Source organism: Rutidosis leptorrhynchoides, chromosome 8 (genome assembly GCF_046630445.1).
Source record: "Rutidosis leptorrhynchoides isolate AG116_Rl617_1_P2 chromosome 8, CSIRO_AGI_Rlap_v1, whole genome shotgun sequence".
NCBI lineage: Eukaryota > Viridiplantae > Streptophyta > Magnoliopsida > Asterales > Asteraceae > Rutidosis > Rutidosis leptorrhynchoides.
The window spans coordinates 95,630,153-95,649,495 of NC_092340.1; the positions used below are offsets into that span (position 1 = coordinate 95,630,153).

Sequence of the window (19,343 nt, forward strand, 5' to 3'; positions counted from 1 at the left end):
TTTGTGGTTCAAAGTATTTTCATTTTCAGGATTATTTGAAGCAAATTTTTTAATTTTGAAAGGAAAAACAGTTTAATAAAGCTTAACATCTCTAGAAAACATGGTAGTTTTGGTTTCAAGATTAAAAAGTTTATAAGCCTTCTTTTGGTTTGAATATCCAATCAAAACACATTGTTCATATCTGTGACTGAACTTGTCAAAAGGTTTTAAAACAGTAGCATAGCATAGGCAACCAAAACATCTTAAATGAGAGAGGTTAGAAGATTTTTCGAATAAAAGTTCATAAGGAGAAGATCCAGAGAGCACAGAAGATGGAGTCCTGTTTATCAAATAGCAAGCAGTGAGAATACAGTCACTCCACATATTTAAAGGTAGCCCATCCTGGAACATGAGAGCCCTGGACACATTGAGAAGGTGTCTGTGTTTCCTCTCAACAATCCCATTTTATTGTGGGGTGTAAACACATGAGGTTTGGTGTAAAATGCCTTTGTTTTTGACAAACTCATCCATTTGATTGTTTATAAACTCAGTACCATTGTCAGATCTTATGATCTTGACTTTTGACTCAAATTGAGTTTCAAGGAATGACATAAAAGTTTTGATTTGATTAAAGACTTCATCTTTTGACTTAATTAAGTATGTCCATACAACCCTTGAGTAATCATCAACAATGGTCAGAAAATATTTGAATCCTTCTCTACTTTGGATCCTAAGGGACCCCAAAGGTCAATGTAAACAAGATCCCCAACTACAGCAGACTTGTGATCACTATCATTAAAGGTTTCTCTGGTTTGTTTAGCTTTGTGACATATGTCACATGGTTCAAAAACATTATCTTTACATGAAAGATCAATCTTATCTTTGAGATTTTTCAAAACATTATCAGAAGGGTGACCAAGTCTGCTGTGCCATAGATGTTTGGACAGGTAGCATTTACTTTCAGGAAGGCACACATTCACATTTTCAGAGTCACTTACATTAAACACATAGAGACCATTATAAACATCACCAGTCCCTACAATTATCCCTAGCCTCAAGTCCTGAATATAACATTTAATATCATCAAAACTAACAAACAATTTACTATCTTTAGCCACTTTGTGAATAGAGAGGAGATTAACACAATATTCAGGGATGACCAGGACATTGAAAAGAGTTATTTTCTCATTAAGTTTTAGATCACCAATTTTTTTAATAAAGGCTTTAGTTCCATTTAGGTGACCAACAGTTAAATTTAGGTGAGAGACATCAATAATATTTTCAAGTTTATCATCAGACCCAGTCATATGTTGGGTGGCCCCTGAGTCAATTATCCAACCCATGCATTTGTTATTTGTAAAATTAGTTTTGGGTTTAAAAAACTTATGAAAATTTTCATTAATTTTTTTATTGTTGTTTAGCACAGTACCTGCCATGTTCCCAGAAGCAATCTCAGGACCAGACTTCTCATTTATTAGGCTCAACAACTTCACCATTTGTTCATTTGTCAGGTTTATGTTGTTTCCAGACCCTGACCGAGTGTCCTCACTTAAGGAACTATGATTAATAGAATTCTTATGAAACTTGTTAAAAGGTTTTTCTTTCCATCCAGGTGGAAATGCCACAATTTTGTAACATCTGTCAACAGTGTGCCCAATTTTATGACATTTGGTGCATTTATAATTTGGATTGAGGGCAGCTCTATTGTTATTAGAAAAATTATTTAAGTTGTTTCCATTAGAAGAGGTGTTTCCATTTGAAAAATTAGATTGATTTCCCTTTCTTTGAACATTGCTGTCAGAGACAGCATTGTTAGAAGAGGTTATATGAGAATTGGTTTGAGCAAGAAAAACAGATGTTTGAAGTTTGTTTTCAGAGTTGGTCAACCCTCTATGAGATTCCTCCCTAGACAACACAGAGTAGGCAGTTTTGACATCAGGCAAAGGGTCACTAAGCAACAAGTTACTTTTGACATTTATATAGCAGTCATTTAGGCCCATTAAGAACTGCATTAGCTTAAGCATATTGTTACGTTTGACAGTTTGGTATGCAGCTTCACAAGTTCAATTTTTCAAATTGGTCATGGCATCATATTGTTTCCATAGAGAGTTTAACTTATGATAATATTCAGATAGAGAACTACTCCCTTGTTTTAGAGTACTAATATTAAAGTGTAGATTAAAGATAATAGAGCCATCTATTTTATCATATGTTTCTTTCAATTCAGACCAAACAGTACTAGTATTCAAACCAGCATATAACTCATCAGATATGAACCCAAGCAACCAAGACAAGACCACATAATTGCACCTATCCCATTGTTTAGACAAAACATCATCAGTGACATTTTTGACACATGTGCCATCAACAAAACCAACTTTATTTTTAGTTCCAAGGGCAACAAGACAGACCTACTCCATATTTTATAATTTTCAGTGCCTTTAAGCTTAAAAGTAACAAGAAAAGCACTGGAGGTGTCACTAGGGTGCAGATAGAGAGGTCACCGAAGTCAAGTTTATTAATGAGGGTTAAAGCAGTTTCATCACCCATTCCACCAACACAAACAGGATAGCCAAGAGAAACACACGAAAGAAAAAAAAAACCAACACAAACACAGAAACACAAGAACAGATTGGCCAAAGAGGCCTAAGCAAAACCTGTAAGGAATAAGAAACCAGGCACAATATATATATATATATATATATATATATATATATATATATATATATATATATATATATATATATATATATATATATATATATAATTGGTCTTGAATCAACCAAGTGCTTGATCAGGTATTCATGAGTTTCAAGGAACTCAGATCAAGAGTTGGGCACTGGGATTCGGTCTAAAAGGGGAAACAAATGAAAAAAGAGAGGATAGAGGAGAGAAACTCCCCTAATAGGGTATAGAACCCTAGCTCAGCAACAAGATGCAGTGGAAGACGATTAACAAAGCTGTGTCCGGTTACAACTGCACAGAACACAGATCGAACCAAACCCTAACCCTAATTTTGAAATTAGGGTTTCTTCAATTGAAAAACACAGATCGATCGATAGCCTAACGCTTTGATACCATGTGAAATTTATAGCAACAAGGTACAGCAATCACCAAAGCAATCAATATAAACCAAGATTGAGAAACAATACGAGCAACAACAGAAACCACAATCAAGGTTTATCCACAATCCGGATACAACCTCTAGCCAAGATTAACAAGTGCCAAGATTAACAAGTGCCAAAATTACAATGAATCAAGAACATAAACACGGTGTTCATAACCAGAGGAACATAAGAAGATGATGATAAAAGTGACCGGGTAAAGTGTGTACAGACACACTGAGTTCACAGGGTTTATATATCCTAACCCTAGAGCAAGTTACACTTTGCACCCTTGAAGAAGAACATAAGGACTGAATGTGCCACACTCCTTTAGCTTCTTCATGGCCAGTCCTAGAAGATACACTTTAGCCCCTCCAGCTTTATTATCTTAGCAGCACAGGTTCACCAACCTTGCCACAAGTGGTCCAAAAGTCAACTTCCTACACAAAGAACAGAAAACCACAAATGAGAAATGACAAACCCAAAAATGAGATTGCGATCATAATTTTAACACATTTTGAGGATGAGGGGGGCTTCACTGGATCACCGGGTGGCCGACTTCAACATTATGCTGCCATGTTCATGTCGTTTAGGCCACATGACCACCTCGAATATAAGAAATAACTGCAGATGTAGGTCAGGGGCGCATCTAGGTAATGAGCTGTGGGGCCCGTGACACCACTAGTTTAGAATCCTTTTTTATAAAGTACTTTTTAAATTGTACAAGACACCACTATAATCAACATTTATGGTTTTTTGGAGGTAAACAACCAATAAATAAATATGAAAGATACTTTGTAAAAAAAAAATCGAGACCTCTTTAAGTTTTGATCCTAGATTCGCTACTGATATATGTATACTTTCCGGGGTGAATAATCACAATAAACATTACTCTTTTTTGTATATTATGATACAATCATTGTAATGTTATATTGTTACGAAAATAAACAAGTGCTATCTTGGTAAACAATCAGTATGAATTCTCTGTATCTGCTTTTCTAACAATCAATGGAGTTTAAGACAGTTTATATTCGATTTTAAAATTTAAATTTCATAAGACTTTTGGATCTGATAAATGAATTATCATTTTTATGAAGTCTACAACTTCGTATACCTTCAAAAACATTACATATAATTATTGGAACGTACATTTAAGTTAGATAACCAACACAATCTATAAACATATTATGTAGAGATCATGTCACCCTTTGAAACCACATCAAACGAAATCCCATTCTTCTGCAAACGATCATAGAGATCGGTCGGACCAAACACGATACCTGGAGTATACACTCCGCCTTTCGGTAAATCTCCCCGTTGCTTCAAAACCGTAAGCGCACATTGAACCAAAATGATAGGTGTTGTTATATACCCAATCTCCGGGCCCGTTACTCTCGTAATGATTTCTTTATCAGGCTCTTCCGTTACTTTACTCGCATCACTAAACCCATGTCCCACGAACCACATTTTAAAACTCGCACTCGCTACTTCATCATCAGTGGGACCAGTTTTTCTAAAAAATCCAAGACTGAATATGAATGGGAATTCAATCAAAAGCCACCTACCGAAAGGTGATTGACTCAGTTTCCCGAATATACTGCCAACTAAGATGTATATACGAACACCTATATGAGTCTTGGAAGCGATCTTGATTCCGAAATGGGCGGGTTTTATTTTGGACCAAAATGATACTCGTTTTTTGGCTTGGTTTGAGTCTTCATTGACACCTTGAAGACCACTTGGATTCTCGGTGAGGATTGAAAGTGTTCTTCGGATGATTGAGGGATCGGCAGATGGGAGTTTCACGGCCCAAAGTCCGATCTTCTTTTGGTGTTCAATGTCGAATCCTGTTGAAGGAGGAGCATATCCAGGAATCTGAAAAAATTATGTCAAATTTTGATTTTAACTGTGTTTAAAAGTAAAGATTGTACCAAAGAATATTGTTATAATACTAATCTATAGATAAGTATGTATCATGTCGGATCACTAGAAGGTATACTAGTGTAGGCAATTGCCGTCCCTCAATCGCTTACTGATATGCTTTATAGCATCTTGCAACATCTGTTTCAATTTGTTTATTACTGTAGTTAATGCTAATACGACTCAATTTAATTTCACAATTTAAATTAAATTGTACAATATTCCTTTTATACTTTTTTTATTTGACCGACAATTTTCGTATCAAATACTCTCATTTGTGACCCACACACGCTAGGTAGGAAACTCCAAGGATCATCTCGGGTTGCTCAGCAACTAATCGCGGGAACTAGGTTGCTTGGCAACTAATCGCAGTAAATTCTGGAGAAAACCTACCCTCCTCGGAATTGAACCCGGGTTGCTTGCAACTAATCGCGGGTCATCCCTACTAAGGTATTAGATACCATGCAATGCTTCGTTGGTTATTCCTTTTTATACTATTCAAATTAATTGTTTAGTTGGACAATTCCAAATTAATTGTTTAAATATTCATTATTAACTTGTTTCAAATTAATTGCTAATAAGAATAAGATTAATGAAGTAAAGTTACTTTATACCTTTAATATGTTTAATGTATACATATAAAACAGAAAAATATATATATGAAGGTAAGTATTAAAAGGTAAATAAAATATATAGTGTAATAATGATATTTATATTTATATATATTAAACTGATAATTAATTTAGGTACTTTATCTCTTATACATGTGAAATGTCGTCTGCTGTATTCAAACGACAATTGTTGTCGAGACAAATACTATATAAAGGTTAACTATGCACTTAGACACCTTTTATACTTCATTGCAACTTTAACGTAAACTAGCTTATATGGTTTTCATAATTATGATTTGTGTTAATTTTCTATGGTCAAATTATAAACAAAAAGTAGAAATAAATAACCAAGCATATAGAAACAAGCCTGAAAACCGATTTTACCGAAGGTCGAGCTCGTCTACGTATAGACTTTCGAAACTTCATCAAACCATCAGAATTAGCCACCCCTAAAACCGCAGATTCATACGTGGCATAATTTCCTACAATCTTTTTATCCGACTCAAGACTCACATACGCTTCAACCCGGTTAGGCACAGCAGGCCATACCCACTGCATTGTGTTAAACATCAACCCGAATTCAGCAGGAACAGAATCAAACCCACAAGCCGAAACCACCAAACTACCATTTTCAACCGCCCGGTCATGATAAACCGATTCCATTCTCTCCATAAACTCCGGTTCACCACAAACATCCAAGTAATCACAACCCGCTTCAACACACGCTTCGACAACCGAGTCACCGTGAAGACGATACGGGCCGACGCAGTTGAGTACGAGCTTAGCTTGAGCTGCCATTCGCTTGAGAGACGATGGGTCCGAAGTATCGGCTACGAGAATGGGGACGGTTGGGTGAGTTGGTGCGGCCCATTTTAGTGTTTGGTATAATTTGATTGAGTTACGACCGGCTAAAGCTATTGATTTTATAGGTGAATCTGGTGACACAAATTTGAGTGCTTCTTTCACAACATGTTTGCCGGTGAAACCAGATGCACCAAAAATGACGACATCATAAACTTCTGCCATGGTTTGAATATTAATAGTGTTTTTTTGAAAACGCAATGTAAATGGTTCTATGGTGTAGTGGTTAGCACTCTGGACTTTGAATCCAGCGACCTGGGTTCGACTCCCGGTAGGACCTTTTTATATAGAATTTTTAGTCAAAGCGAACCCACTTTAAATGTCGCCATTTTTATTGACACTTTTAATATACTCCGTAGCTCATGTGAAACCACTTCAATATGCCGTCCTTTGCACCGCCTACTGGAAGAACGAAATAATACTTCGTAACTTAATAGAGAATTAAAGATCGAAGTCTATTTAAAGAAAATTGTGGGATTAAATTTTAGAGGAACTCATATTTTATTAAGTTTTTCTTTTTCAACTGAAAAAATAAGACACAAAACTTATTTTATATAGACATAAAACAACGTTCATTAATTTAATAAACATTAAATAAGTTAACTTTTATAAATAATAATATTACATTAACTAAAATATCAAAGTAAGATTTCATTACACAAAAATTTGACGAAAAGTTTCAAATTTGTTCGACAAGAGCATTTAAAATTGGATTCAAGTCGCAAGCAGGCTCTCCAAATTTGTGAATAGCGACCATATAATTATCCTGATAAAGTTTTCGAATAAGACTTCCATATCGGATAACGTTTCGACCATATAAATAAAATGTCCAAAAAACATTTATTTTATCACAAAACAATTCAAGTTATCAGCTAGTCACTCGATACTCTTTGATTTGCGAGTGAATTGTTATAACACATTTATAAATGTGAGGCGCTCGTTTTTTTGGGCGGGTCGGGATACGATTTAAAAATTTCGTGGGTCAAATGGGATGTGAAGTCCTTCTTCCTTTCGAGGAGGGTGGACTAAATCTCGATGCAATTAAATGTAAAATTTTGGCTCTAATCGGCAAGTGGTGGTCGAGGTTTAGAACCGAATCCGCTTCCTTGTGGGTTAGAGTTATTCAAAGTATTTACGGGGTCTCGGGTGGGATTGATTCGGGGGGTTAAATAATTTCATCTACTTATAATACACGCTGGTTAAACATCCTTAAAACAAGGAACATCACTGAATATTCGGTGTGAACTTCTAGAGCAGTTTGTACAGGTCGATTGGAACGAAGTCGATACAAATTTCTGGAACGATAATTGGCTCTCGGATGAGCCGCTCAAAGTCAAGTTCAGTCGATTGTACAGGTTAGAAACAGATCAGGAGGTTAAGGTGGGTGATCGAGTTGGATGGAACGAGCAGTGCTATGAAGGTTCGTGGCAATGGTTAAGAAATCCGACAGGCAGAGTACTTGGTGAACTGGACGAATTAAGCATAGTAATTGATTCTGAAAAAGAGTGATTCATGGCGGTGGTCTTTGAGCAGTAAAGGGTATTTTGAAACAAAAATTTTGTTTGATATTTTGAATTCGAAATTATTTATAGCAGGTATAAATTGGGTTGAAACATCGAGGAATAACTTGATCCCAAAAAAGGTGGAGGCGTTCGTGTGTGGAGGGAGGAAAAAAAAAAGACTACCCGTCCTAACGGAACTTGATAAACATGGCATTGATCTTAACTCCGTGAGGTGTCCTATTTGTGAAGAAGATATTGAATCGGTAGAGCATTCTCTTCTCTTTTGTAAACTAGCGTTTGATATTTGGTCTAAAGTGTCCGAGTGGTGGGGATTTGGAGGTTCGGTTAGCTTAAGCATTGGTGAGATCTTCGATGGGAGCTCGACGTGTCCAATGACGGATCTAGGTGCAAAGATTTGGCAAGCGATTAATTGGACGTGTGCTTATCTTATTTGAAAAAACCGTAACCAAAAGATTTTTAAAAACACGTGTTGGAATGTGCCTTCTGCCTTAAGTAAAATTTAAGTTACGAGTTATGATTGGATCGCGAAGAGGTGCAAATCAAAGAGTATCGATTGATATAATTAATTACATAACCCTCAAATTTTTGTAAATGCTTAGTCATGGTTAGGCTTGTTAGGTTAGTATCTTGACATCCTAATTTGCTTAGACTTTTCGAGTTAGTATTTTTGCTAGATTGTACGTGATCATTGGGGTGTGGCAGTCCATTGTATGCAGGCCTCACCATCTGTACTTTTGTTATTTTTTAATATATATATATATATATATATATATATATATATATATATATATATATATATATATATATATTTGAATTTAAAAAAGACTTTTGATTAACATCATAATATTTTCAATCAAACATTGTGTTGTAGCTCAAGTGGTAGTGGCATGCCTCTCTTAGCGAGAGGTCAAGAGTTCGACTCTCGTGGTGTGCATCATTGCACACAAAGTTTCTCTTTTACCATTATGTTCCACCCAAAGATGTCTTTTGCACATCGCGTTGCGGGGTAGTGGGGAAAGGGAGTTTTTACCGCTCATGCTCTGGGATTGGGCCGGGTTTTCTCATGGGGCGAGTTATGCAACTACGGTAGATGAACGCGTGGGTGGTTAAGTTCTCCTAGTGATCCCGTACTGGCTATTCAAAAAAAATTATATTTTCAATCATGTATAGCAACCATACAATTTTGGCAGATGTGACTTCCATATAAGCTATATAATGCCATCTACCACGTCAACAAGGTCAATATCAACTTACCGTTTACAAAGATCGGATTTATACATAGCAATAATCGAAATTCTAAACATAATTACGATCTTCTAATGTTGAATATGGACGGATAATATGGATAATTGATAATTTAGTTTGAGGTATAACTCGATATATTTCGAACACTTAACTATAAGAATATCTAACAAGTGACATCTAATCTTTTACATTATTTGTTTTACTTTTTAACTGCAGAATTTATTCGAAAACTTGATAATATGGATAATTAATAATTTAGTTTGAGGTAAAACTCGATATATTTCGAACTATAAGAATATCTAACAAGTAACATCTAATCTTTTCCGGTATTTATTTTACTTTTTAAATGAAGAATTTATTAGAAAAAACTAGTAGAAAACTAGAAAAGAATTACAAACTCGATAGAGAATTTTGCAACCATAAAATCCGGTTAATCATGGATTTTAAATATCTACATTACATTCGATGTGTCTTTATACATTCAATGTGTCTTTTTTTTTTTAACAATGATTTTTTTTTGCACCAGTTCATAATATATACCACCATTATTGGTATTCAGTTATTTTAAAGAAAATAATGTTATTCCTAAAAAACGAACTCATTACCTCTCCTTTATTCATGACTCAAAGAACATGAAGGAAACCGTTGGACTATGCCCACAAGTACTATATTGCATGTGTCTTGATAAGAATAATCTAATCTAGGAGTTGTACACCTAGTCATCAAAATTCGGGTGTACTTATAGTTTATATTTATATTATATACGAGTACGATTTTTTAATGATAACTTTTGGACTGTTGTTAAGGTGTATAAAAACTTGTAGCGATTATCTTTGACTATAAAGTGGCGATTATTGAATTTTACAAGTTTTTTAAGCAGCTTAACGACACCCTAATGGTTGCATTTTTATACAAACTCGAGTTACCGTCCCTTAAAAAATTTATTGTTTGCGAAAGACTAAAAACTGAAAGGCCCGTCAACCTCGAAACTAAGATCTTACTAGTACTCTCTAATAATTGTCTGATTGACTTTCTGTTGTAAATAAGATGTATTTGTGAATTGTTCATTATACTCTTCGATCAAAGAGCTTTTTAATTAAAAAAAAGTTGTTATAAAGAGTAATTAATAAATTAACTGCTATATTGAAAAATTGTTTTCATTTTAATAGTTTTTTTTATTGTTATTAACCATATATATACTAATGCCCATATATACTAATGCCCATGGAGATTTTGGTCGTTTTGACCCTCCATGGGTTGTCAAACGACAATCAAAAAAAAAAAAACCAAACAACACCCTAAACTTTAGCCAACTGTCAAGTTCAGTCAGTAAATCAGGGATTCAAAATGTAAATTTATTATTTTAATTAAAAATCTTAACCAAACTTCACCCATATTTTCAACGGGACATATATTTCCGCTCGCCTAGCGTTAAATTTTTTCGAACCCACCGTTCAACTCAAAAAAATCTAACGAACACAACGGGACTAACTATAGGCAAAACGGATACTTCTAAAGAAAACGCTAAATACCTAGGACTATATTTAATACATATACACACCTATAATAAACTACCAAAAGTAACTACATCATATCGATAATTCTGTTTCCCTTTTTTTACGCAATCTTCCTTCCGTTAAAAACGCATAGGCCATTATGTATACTAGGTACTAACTACAAGTATCTAAAAACACTCGTAGCAAAACGTTTTTACTTCTGTAAATACATATCGCTCCGTTAACTATGAATACGCAACCCAAAGGACCCGCGGCATCGCGCGAGCCCGTTTTACTAGTTTAAAATAAAAGACGATATTTTTAAGACAAACAAAAATGATTGAATAGACAGTTATTTGGGTCAATTGGGACTGAGGGTGCAGAATTTTAGGACTTCTAACCTACTTTTTGATTATTGTCCTTCTACAGTACATCTAATATTCATTAATCATTCAAGTATGTACTCCAAAGTTGACTATATCTTGAAGTAACCGGTGATTAATTGGTAAAGTTTCCTAATTTGGAGTTGGATGGTTATGGGATGGAATCAAGAAAGGAACAGGAGATATAATTGGTCATCCAATTTTCTTTTTTCTTTTTTAACGTTAAAATTTTGTTACTCAAACTGCTTAGCAACTAGCCAAGGAGCAACAAACCACCAACTTACAACGAATGTATCATCCAATCGCTTCAAAAAACATTACAAGGACTTCTACTTATTAAATCAGTTAATGAAATATTACAAATAGAATTAAAAATGATACTTTTCTTCATCATGCACGGTTGAAATATCTCAACCGTTCAAGATCAACAACATTTTTTTTTTAGAACGGCAAAATAAATAAATAAAACTAGCAAGGAGCTAGAAAAAGGTTACAATGAGTTCATAGGGTTTTGGAGCCAAACATTCCAATTAACTCTACAATTTTTAATTCTACAAGATAACCAATCAAAAGAGAAAAACACGATGGTGTCCAAGATGCTGCATCTCTTGAGTTTCATGTCATTGAAGACGACTCCGTTCCGATATCGCCATAACGTCCAAAACACCGTAAAACATATAGCCTCTATAACAAGTCGATTTCCTTTGTTGGGAAAGGAATTATCTAACCAATTCCAAAACTCTTGGTAATCCTTCCATTTAGGAAACGGACTATCTACCCAATTCGCCACATACGACCAAACTTGAGATGCAATATCACAACAAAAGAATATATGGTTCGAATCCTCCACAGCAGCGTTACAAGATGGGCATTGAAGATCCCCGATATCAACTCCACGCACAAACATATTAAGCTTATCCGGGAGACGATTTAGCGAAAGCCGCCAACACAAGATGTTAACTTTAGGAGGAATAACCTTGCTCCAATAAGTTTTTCTCAACCCATTTGAATTCAAAGCAAAGATATTACGAACAAATTTGACAGAGTAAGTAGAAAGCGGGGAACCTGGGCAAATCCAATGATCTTGACTATCGGTTAAAGCTACCTGCGTGAGTGAAGCAAGCATAAGGGTGAGTTGTTCTTCTTCAGCCCCTCCTCTCGGCGTTCTACGCCACTTCCAATTCCAAGAAATATCGAAACGACGATCCGCAACCACACAACTTTTTTCAGTTTCTAAAGCATAAAGTCTCGGGAATTTTTCACGAAGAATTGAACCATTTAACCACCTGTCATGCCAGAACCGAGTAGACATCCCATTTCCAATATTAATAGTAAAAACGGAGTCGAGAGAGCGATGATTGTCGTGTAAAGAAATATGGCATTTGTTGATATTGGCCCAACTACTAGAAGAGTGCTTAATGATAGGATGTAAACCATCAGATTGAAGTCCATGAATAGCCCGAACGACTTTGACCCAAGAACAATTTTTATTTGTTAAATACCTCCACCTCCATTTGTATAACAAGGCTTTATTAAGAGAATCAAGGCTAATAACCCCGAGACCTCCATTCTCTTTAGGTTTAAGGATGTCCACCCATTTAATCCAATGAATCTTCTTATCATTTTGCGAGCCACCCCAAAAGAAATTCTTCCGGATCGATTCAAGGTGGTTAATAACCTTTTTTGGCGCTTTGAAAATCGAGAAAAAGTATGTTCCAAGAGAACCCAACACAGATTTGATCAAGGTGAGACGGCCACCGAAAGACAACAATTTAACTTTCCAAGAAGCAAGTCTTTTCTCCACTTTATTGATAATAGGATTCCAGCTACTAAAACGATGCATATTCGCACCTACAGTTATCCCTAAGTAAGAGAAGGGAAGAAACGCCTGATTACATCCAAAAGAGGAAGAGAGACGGCTGACTTCATCATTAGGGATTCCGATTCCTATGAGATTCGATTTTTGAAGATTGATTCGAAGACCTGAAACAGCATAGAAACAACCAAGTAAAATAATAAGGTTATTAACATTAGAATCGCTCCATTCACCCACAAAGAGAGCATCGTCGGCAAAGAAAGAGTGGGAAAAAGAGAAGCTTCTATTAATCGGGCCCACTTTGAGACCCACATATAAACTGGACTCCACTGCATCCTGAATAGCCGCATGTAAACCTTCCATACCAATAATGAAAAGAAACGGGGACAAAGGGTCTCCTTGTCTAAGACCCCGCCCAATTTTAAATTCGACCGAGGGACTCCCGTTGACAAGAATTGATGCAAAAGAGGAGGTCAGGCAGCCTTTGATCCAAAGAATCCACCTATGGCCGAAGCCAAGGAAAGAGAGCATAGAGAAAATATAGTCCCAACTGATCGAGTCGAAGGCTTTCTCAAAATCAACCTTTAAAAGCATGGCTTTTTTATTTTTACGTTTGCACCAATCAATGACCTCATTAATAATTAAGGGACCATCAAGAATCTGACGCCCTTTAATATAAGCAGACTGATCCGGGCTGATAATAGAGTCAATAACAGGAGCCAGCCTGGAAGCTAAAATTTTTGCAAGAATCTTATATTGGATCCCTAACAAGCTAATGGGCCTGAAGTCCGAAACTAAAATAGGGCTGTCTTTTTTCGGTACCAAAGAGAAGAACGAGGAATTACATCCTCTAGGAATGTAACCCGAAGCGTGGAAGTTATGGACAAAAGCCAAAATATCCGGGTGGATCAGGTCCCAGAAATGTTTCACAAATCGAAATGAGAAACCATCTGGGCCCGGGGATTTATCATCCCCACATGCCCAAATGGCACATTTAATTTCAGCTGTAGAAAAAATATGATCAAGGGAAGCACACTGATCCGGAGAAAGCTTACAAAGATAGCGACTAGGCCTTGCAATCTTAATAGTATTACGCCTCTGAAATTTTTCTTCAAAAGACTCAAGAAAAGCTTTTTTAACCAACTTGGGTTCTGTGACCCAAATGCCATTATGGTTAATACCTGAGACAGCAAGCTTCTTCCGTTTGCGTTTCAATGAAGAGTGAAAAAATTTTGAATTCTCATCACCAAAGAGGGACCACATCTTTCGATTCTTTTGAGCAATATTCATGTATTCAATTTTGTCTAAATTAGCAAGTTGCTTAACTGCTTCTAAACGCCTCGTTGAAAGAGTTATATTGCATCTACCATTATCAAGCTCATCATCAATCGTTCCAATCTCTTTAAGGAGTTTAGCCCGATCATCTCTGTATGAACGATTAAGATTTTTCGACCATTCCTTTAACTTAAGTTTAGTAAATTTGAGCTTGTCTTTAAAAATAACAAACGGATTTTTCCCAATTGAGAGGGATGTAATATTGGGGTCAAGCCACGCCTCTTTCACAACATCTTCAAACCCCTCCGCAAGGAACCAGGAAGAAAAAAGCTTGAAGGGAACGGGACCATAGTCGACAACCTTATTGAGAAGAATGATAGGACAATGGTCAGACCACAGATTAGAAAGAACTTGACCACTTAAATCGGGTACGGCATCAAGTATCCCAGGAGAAACCAAAAACCTATCAAGCTTTGCTTTGCTATCACACGACTTACTGATCCTGGTAAAGGCTCTACCCCCAAGCGGAATGTCCACTAGATTAGAAGAAGCAATAAATTCATTGAAATCAGCAGTAGAATAAGGGCAAAAGGCAGAACCTTGCCTTTCTGAAGAAGATCTAACCGCATTAAAATCACCGAAAATAATAAAGTCACCCGAGTTATTATTCAAGAAAACAGACAAATAAGACCATATCCGACGTTTGTTTTGCCTCGATTGAGGAGCATAAACGTTGATAAGATAACAAGGCGTGTTAGATCCTTTACGAATGCCTTCAACAATTAATAAGTTATCAGAGGCAAGAGTGCGTTTTTTACAAAAGGAAGATGGGTCCCAAATAGTCAGAAGACCGCCTGAACAACCTCTGGCATTAGCACATGCTACATCAAAAGAAGAATTTCCCCAGAAGGATTTAACAACAAAAAGATCAAGATGAGAAAGCTTGGTTTCTTGAATGCCCAAAACAATAATACTATACTCTACACAAAGATTCTTTATCCAGTTTTGTTTTGTTTCCATATTCGCCCCTCCTGCAATGTTTATAGATAGACAATTCATTTATGAGTGTTAAATGCACCCATACTAGAAATAATTTTCTTCAAGTCTTCTTGACATCCAAGCATGTCATAACCAAGGGAGTTACCAACTACAATATACTTGTCAAGTTGCTCAAGAAAAGAGTCATTGTTATGAACCTTGACCGGTGTATTAGCACATCCAATCGATTCTTCAGAAGTAGCAGGCTTACCTGCCGAAAACTTTGGAGAGAAGTGGCGAAGGTCAATGAAACCAGGAGGCTTGGAAAAGGACTCAGATCGGTTGCCATCGTATGACTGTTGATGAAAAGGTTTAGTGCTTACAGTTTTTGTGCTACATTCATTTTCTACCTGAATGTTATCTTTATCATGAGCAACATCATTATTTTCCGCTTCTTCGACAGTATCAACTTTAAAGTTTGTGACAGGTGAATCATCACGAGGAGATTCTTCAGAACCATTATTTGTAGGAGATTCAACGTACTTATGATTCTCTTTGTTCTCGCCTTCTTCAGTAATAATGGGTGGATCCTGGTCCATGTTGGGAATGTGAGGGTTAAAATACGAGTCTTGAACATATTCGCCTTCTTCAAGTTCGTCGTTGCTTGAGTATTCAGAATCCTTTCCGGGAAGAGACTTTTCATCATCCGACATGTTCTCTGTAGGCACGGTCAAAACCTTAAGGATTACAGGACACCAATCGGACACTTCCTTTACTAGAACCGAGTATTCTTTCTTCATCACAGTAACAAGAGTTTTTTCATGAATGAGATCCATATTAGTGGTGAGGATGCATACCTTACCATTACCTTTCTTATCATCTACCTCTGTGTCTTGAAATAGCACCCTTCCAAAACGAAATGCGACCTTTTTGAAAGCATCAGAGGTCCATGCCCTAGATGGGAGACCCGAGATTTCGATCCAGATTGCTCGTTCTTTGACAGTGAAAGTGTCAGAATATGGTAGGATGTCTACCAAGGTATTTTGAATAGCTAGATTATTTTTGAAATTGTTGCGTGTTTCTATGTTGGGAAAATCGATCCACATCCAAGCACCACTTAAGTAGTGTACAGAAATCGAAGTAAAACCTTCATCGAACCAACTCCTATTAAGGAAAGGAATCTGAGCAGGGTTCTTAGCACGACCCAATAAAATAAGATCCGAATTTTCGAGGTATAAAAGTTCATCCTCTTCAATTGTAATCAATTTAATTGGGGTTTTGGCATAGGGGGCTGATTTAAACCCAGCAACAACAGAAGCGTATGAATTCCCCTGCATAGGGTTCCCATAGAAAGATCCCAAATTGGAATTAGGGTTATTAACTTTATGAACATTTGAACGGAAATTGGACCCATTGGAATTAGGTTTACTATTCTTAACAAATCTGGCAATGGAAGCATAGATGTGAAAATTACCAACCCAAATAGAGGCTAACTCAGATTCCAAGGTCTTTGTAGAACGCACGTTCAAAAATCGAACAAATGCAAATCGTTTGCCTCCTTTGGATAATTTTCTAGCTATGTAAACGTCAGAAACCGTACCGTATTTAGAACAAAGATCGCGAATCTCCGTCGAGAAGAAGTGATGTGGGAAGTTTGTAAGGAAGAAGGTGGTAGAGATCTTGCTGGTGGAGTTGTGATCTGATGCTCGAGCCATTCAGAGAAAATTTTTTATCTTCATTTTCTGTATAAATGCAAATAAAAAAATAACAACATTGATTTACTGATTATATTTAGGTGAAGCAAAACTAAAGCAAACACAATGTATCACGCCCATTATGAGAAGTGTAAGAAAACTAATACTCCTTTCATTCAATATTATTGTCCACTATTCTTTTTAAGTTGCTTCAAATTCATTGCCTATTTTCACACATAATAAATAAGATAAATAAGATAAAGTTTTTTTTTATGCTCTTACTTTATGCATGTAAAATCAAAAAGTTAATAAAAGTAAGAGGTAAAACCAGAAAATTAACAAAAAGTACATTTGACGATCATTTTTTTTAAACTGCGTGATTTTAATTGGAGGACCAAGTGTGAGACGAAGGGAGTAGTTCGACTATTACTATAAATATAAAAAAGTGATAAGTCAAAAATTCGAATTTTAATGCAAAATGCTTATAATCTAGTATACTTATTTCTAATGTGAAAAAATGCATAGTCCTGAGTCTCAAGGATTTCGGACTTTGACATAATTAACAAAAGGTTCAAACTTAACTGATAGAAAATCATCCATACTTTTGAAGTTATAAACACAACGCGGTGTTAAAAAAATATTTTTTATTTTAACAAACATTCACACGATTAACGGTTCTACCATGATCCAATTATACCATCAATAATTGTCAAATAATAAATTTTCAAAATGGATTTTTGATATACCTTTAGCAAACGATGTCTACGTCTAGGTTGAACCGAGTGTTCGATGTAGAACGCCTTTACAATTGATCTACACAACACGTCAAACAACACTGGTCGAATGCTAGTCCGCATAAATGGATATGAATATAAATATCAAATCATTCGTTCCATTGTCATTTCGACATTTATGAGTTGGTGACTTATGGGTTAATTTGTTTGGTCATCATATAAGGTGATCCGTGAACCTTTTTAGGACACTATTCTTGAAAATATACTTTGTTGGAGAAGGATTAGGCCATTCCGAACGCGGTAACCGTGCTGGTAACCTAGACCTTCGCCCAGGAGGTCCGTGATAGAATTGAAGTCGCACAGCTCGCCCTCCTAGGAACCGTTCTTCGATATGTATAATCTCCACAGCTTTGAGGACGACAAACTGTTTACGTTACTAGGCTTTGTATTTGTAAAACATAAAGACAAAATGTGCAAACAACTATTTTTGTTTTCAGTTTTTATATGTGCATTTTTCCTATATATACACAACAATTCATACAATTTTAACGAACAACAACTTTCATTTACTCTCACTTTACTTATTCAAAACGCAAAATGGCACCCAAAAAAAAAAAAAAAAAAAAAAAAAAAAAAAAAAAAAAAAATCCAAAACTATCCCCAAATTCAAACTAGTCAAGCTAATGATATGTTTAACCATTTGATGGAAACACACAATTATTCGTCACCAACCGGGTCATATCCCAACCCACTAGCACCAAACTTCGGTCGTGCGACTTATGCAAATAACACATCCTACATGTTGTTGTTGAACCAAACATATCAACAACTTCCATTCATCCCGAATCCAAACTATCAAACTCCTTATATTCTACTCTACTCGAAGACGATGACGATGATGATGTTAACGCGGTCCAAGAAACTCAACTCGAGCCCGAGCCCGAGCCCGAACCTAACCCGCAAGCGATCGCAAAGGCAACAAAGTGAAATGTCCTAAACAACCATGGATAGACGAAGAAAGAAAAATTTTAGCCGAGTATTTTATGTGTGTTTCTGAAAACCACTCACCGGAACCTCAAAAATCTCAAACTCATTTTTGGGAGATGTACATATGCAACACAACTCTCTAGTGTCGGTTCAACGACGAGTCGATCAAAACACTAGGAAATGGAGCAAACTACAACATGATGTCAAAATAGTTATTGTAATCCACTAAAAACTACAACAACACTGGAAAATCGATGTTGGGGGAAGATCTTATGAGACACGCAGCAAACAATTCAAACTGTAAATGAAAAGAAATTTTATTTAAGAGGATGCTTGGCGCGTACTTAAAGATTGTGCAAAGTTTTTAGTGTTTGAAGGTCTTATGTCCCACATAAGAAAGCAAGTTCAACCCGATAACCTCTTCCCAAACACGCAAGAGACTCTAGAAAATGAAATCGAAAGCATACTGAGCCCGACTTTGTAAGGTTGTTTAGGGACGATGTGATGTGATGTCTACCTGTTCGAACCAAAAGCCAAAGGGATTCGTATGCATCGGATGCCGCTTCTCGTAGATATTTCGAGAAAGCGCGCCAGAAGATAGTCGAGTCCACGAAAGCTGCCGCACTAGTTGAGAAACAAACGATGGAAAAGCTAGAAGAAGAGGCTGACACGACGCGTACGATGTTAAGGGATTAAAGTTTCTTTTAAAACCGATATCACGCGAGTTACCTCCCTAC

The 19,343-nt window shown here is 36.2% G+C and overlaps 3 protein-coding genes and 1 non-coding gene across 4 annotated transcripts; 2 read left to right on the plus strand and 2 right to left on the minus strand.

The window, feature by feature from the left end:
• Positions 1-2,042: 2,042 nt before the first annotated feature.
• On the minus strand, positions 2,043-4,209 carry LOC139863640 (uncharacterized). Its single transcript, XM_071852252.1, has 3 exons — positions 4,198-4,209; positions 3,494-3,523; positions 2,043-2,390 (listed from the first exon to the last, which is right to left on the minus strand). The coding sequence occupies exons 1-3, from the start codon at positions 4,207-4,209 to the stop codon at positions 2,043-2,045; spliced, it is 390 nt and encodes a 129-aa protein (XP_071708353.1).
• A 59-nt stretch (positions 4,210-4,268) lies between these two features.
• On the minus strand, positions 4,269-6,640 carry LOC139861102 (probable mitochondrial saccharopine dehydrogenase-like oxidoreductase At5g39410). The gene is made up of 2 exons (XM_071849404.1): positions 5,999-6,640; positions 4,269-4,958 (listed from the first exon to the last, which is right to left on the minus strand). The coding sequence occupies exons 1-2, from the start codon at positions 6,638-6,640 to the stop codon at positions 4,269-4,271; spliced, it is 1,332 nt and encodes a 443-aa protein (XP_071705505.1).
• Positions 6,641-6,683: 43 nt separating this feature from the next.
• TRNAQ-UUG (transfer RNA glutamine (anticodon UUG)) lies at positions 6,684-6,755 on the plus strand. Its single transcript has one exon. It is a non-coding gene; the product is annotated as a tRNA-Gln (tRNA).
• A 706-nt stretch (positions 6,756-7,461) lies between these two features.
• On the plus strand, positions 7,462-8,432 carry LOC139863641 (uncharacterized). Its single transcript, XM_071852253.1, has 3 exons — positions 7,462-7,603; positions 7,695-7,895; positions 8,071-8,432. Exons 1-3 carry the CDS (start codon positions 7,462-7,464, stop codon positions 8,430-8,432), a joined length of 705 nt encoding a protein of 234 aa, XP_071708354.1.
• The last annotated feature ends 10,911 nt before the right edge of the window (positions 8,433-19,343 follow it).

Coding starts and splice junctions, on each gene's coding strand:
- LOC139863640 (XM_071852252.1), bottom strand. Junction 2,391..3,493: donor TTTGGACCACTTGTGGCAAG/GTTGGTGAACCT, acceptor AATATGGAGTAG/GTCTGTCTTGTTGCCCTTGG.
- LOC139863641 (XM_071852253.1), top strand. CDS start 7,462: ATGGGATGTGAAGTCCTTCTTCCTTTCGAGGAGGGTGGACTAAATCTC. Junction 7,604..7,694: donor GTGGGTTAGAGTTATTCAAA/GTATTTACGGGG, acceptor CCTTAAAACAAG/GAACATCACTGAATATTCGG. Junction 7,896..8,070: donor GAACGAGCAGTGCTATGAAG/GTTCGTGGCAAT, acceptor TATTTATAGCAG/GTATAAATTGGGTTGAAACA.
- LOC139861102 (XM_071849404.1), bottom strand. CDS start 6,640: ATGGCAGAAGTTTATGATGTCGTCATTTTTGGTGCATCTGGTTTCACC. Junction 4,959..5,998: donor GTAGACGAGCTCGACCTTCG/GTAAAATCGGTT, acceptor TAATTTTTTCAG/ATTCCTGGATATGCTCCTCC.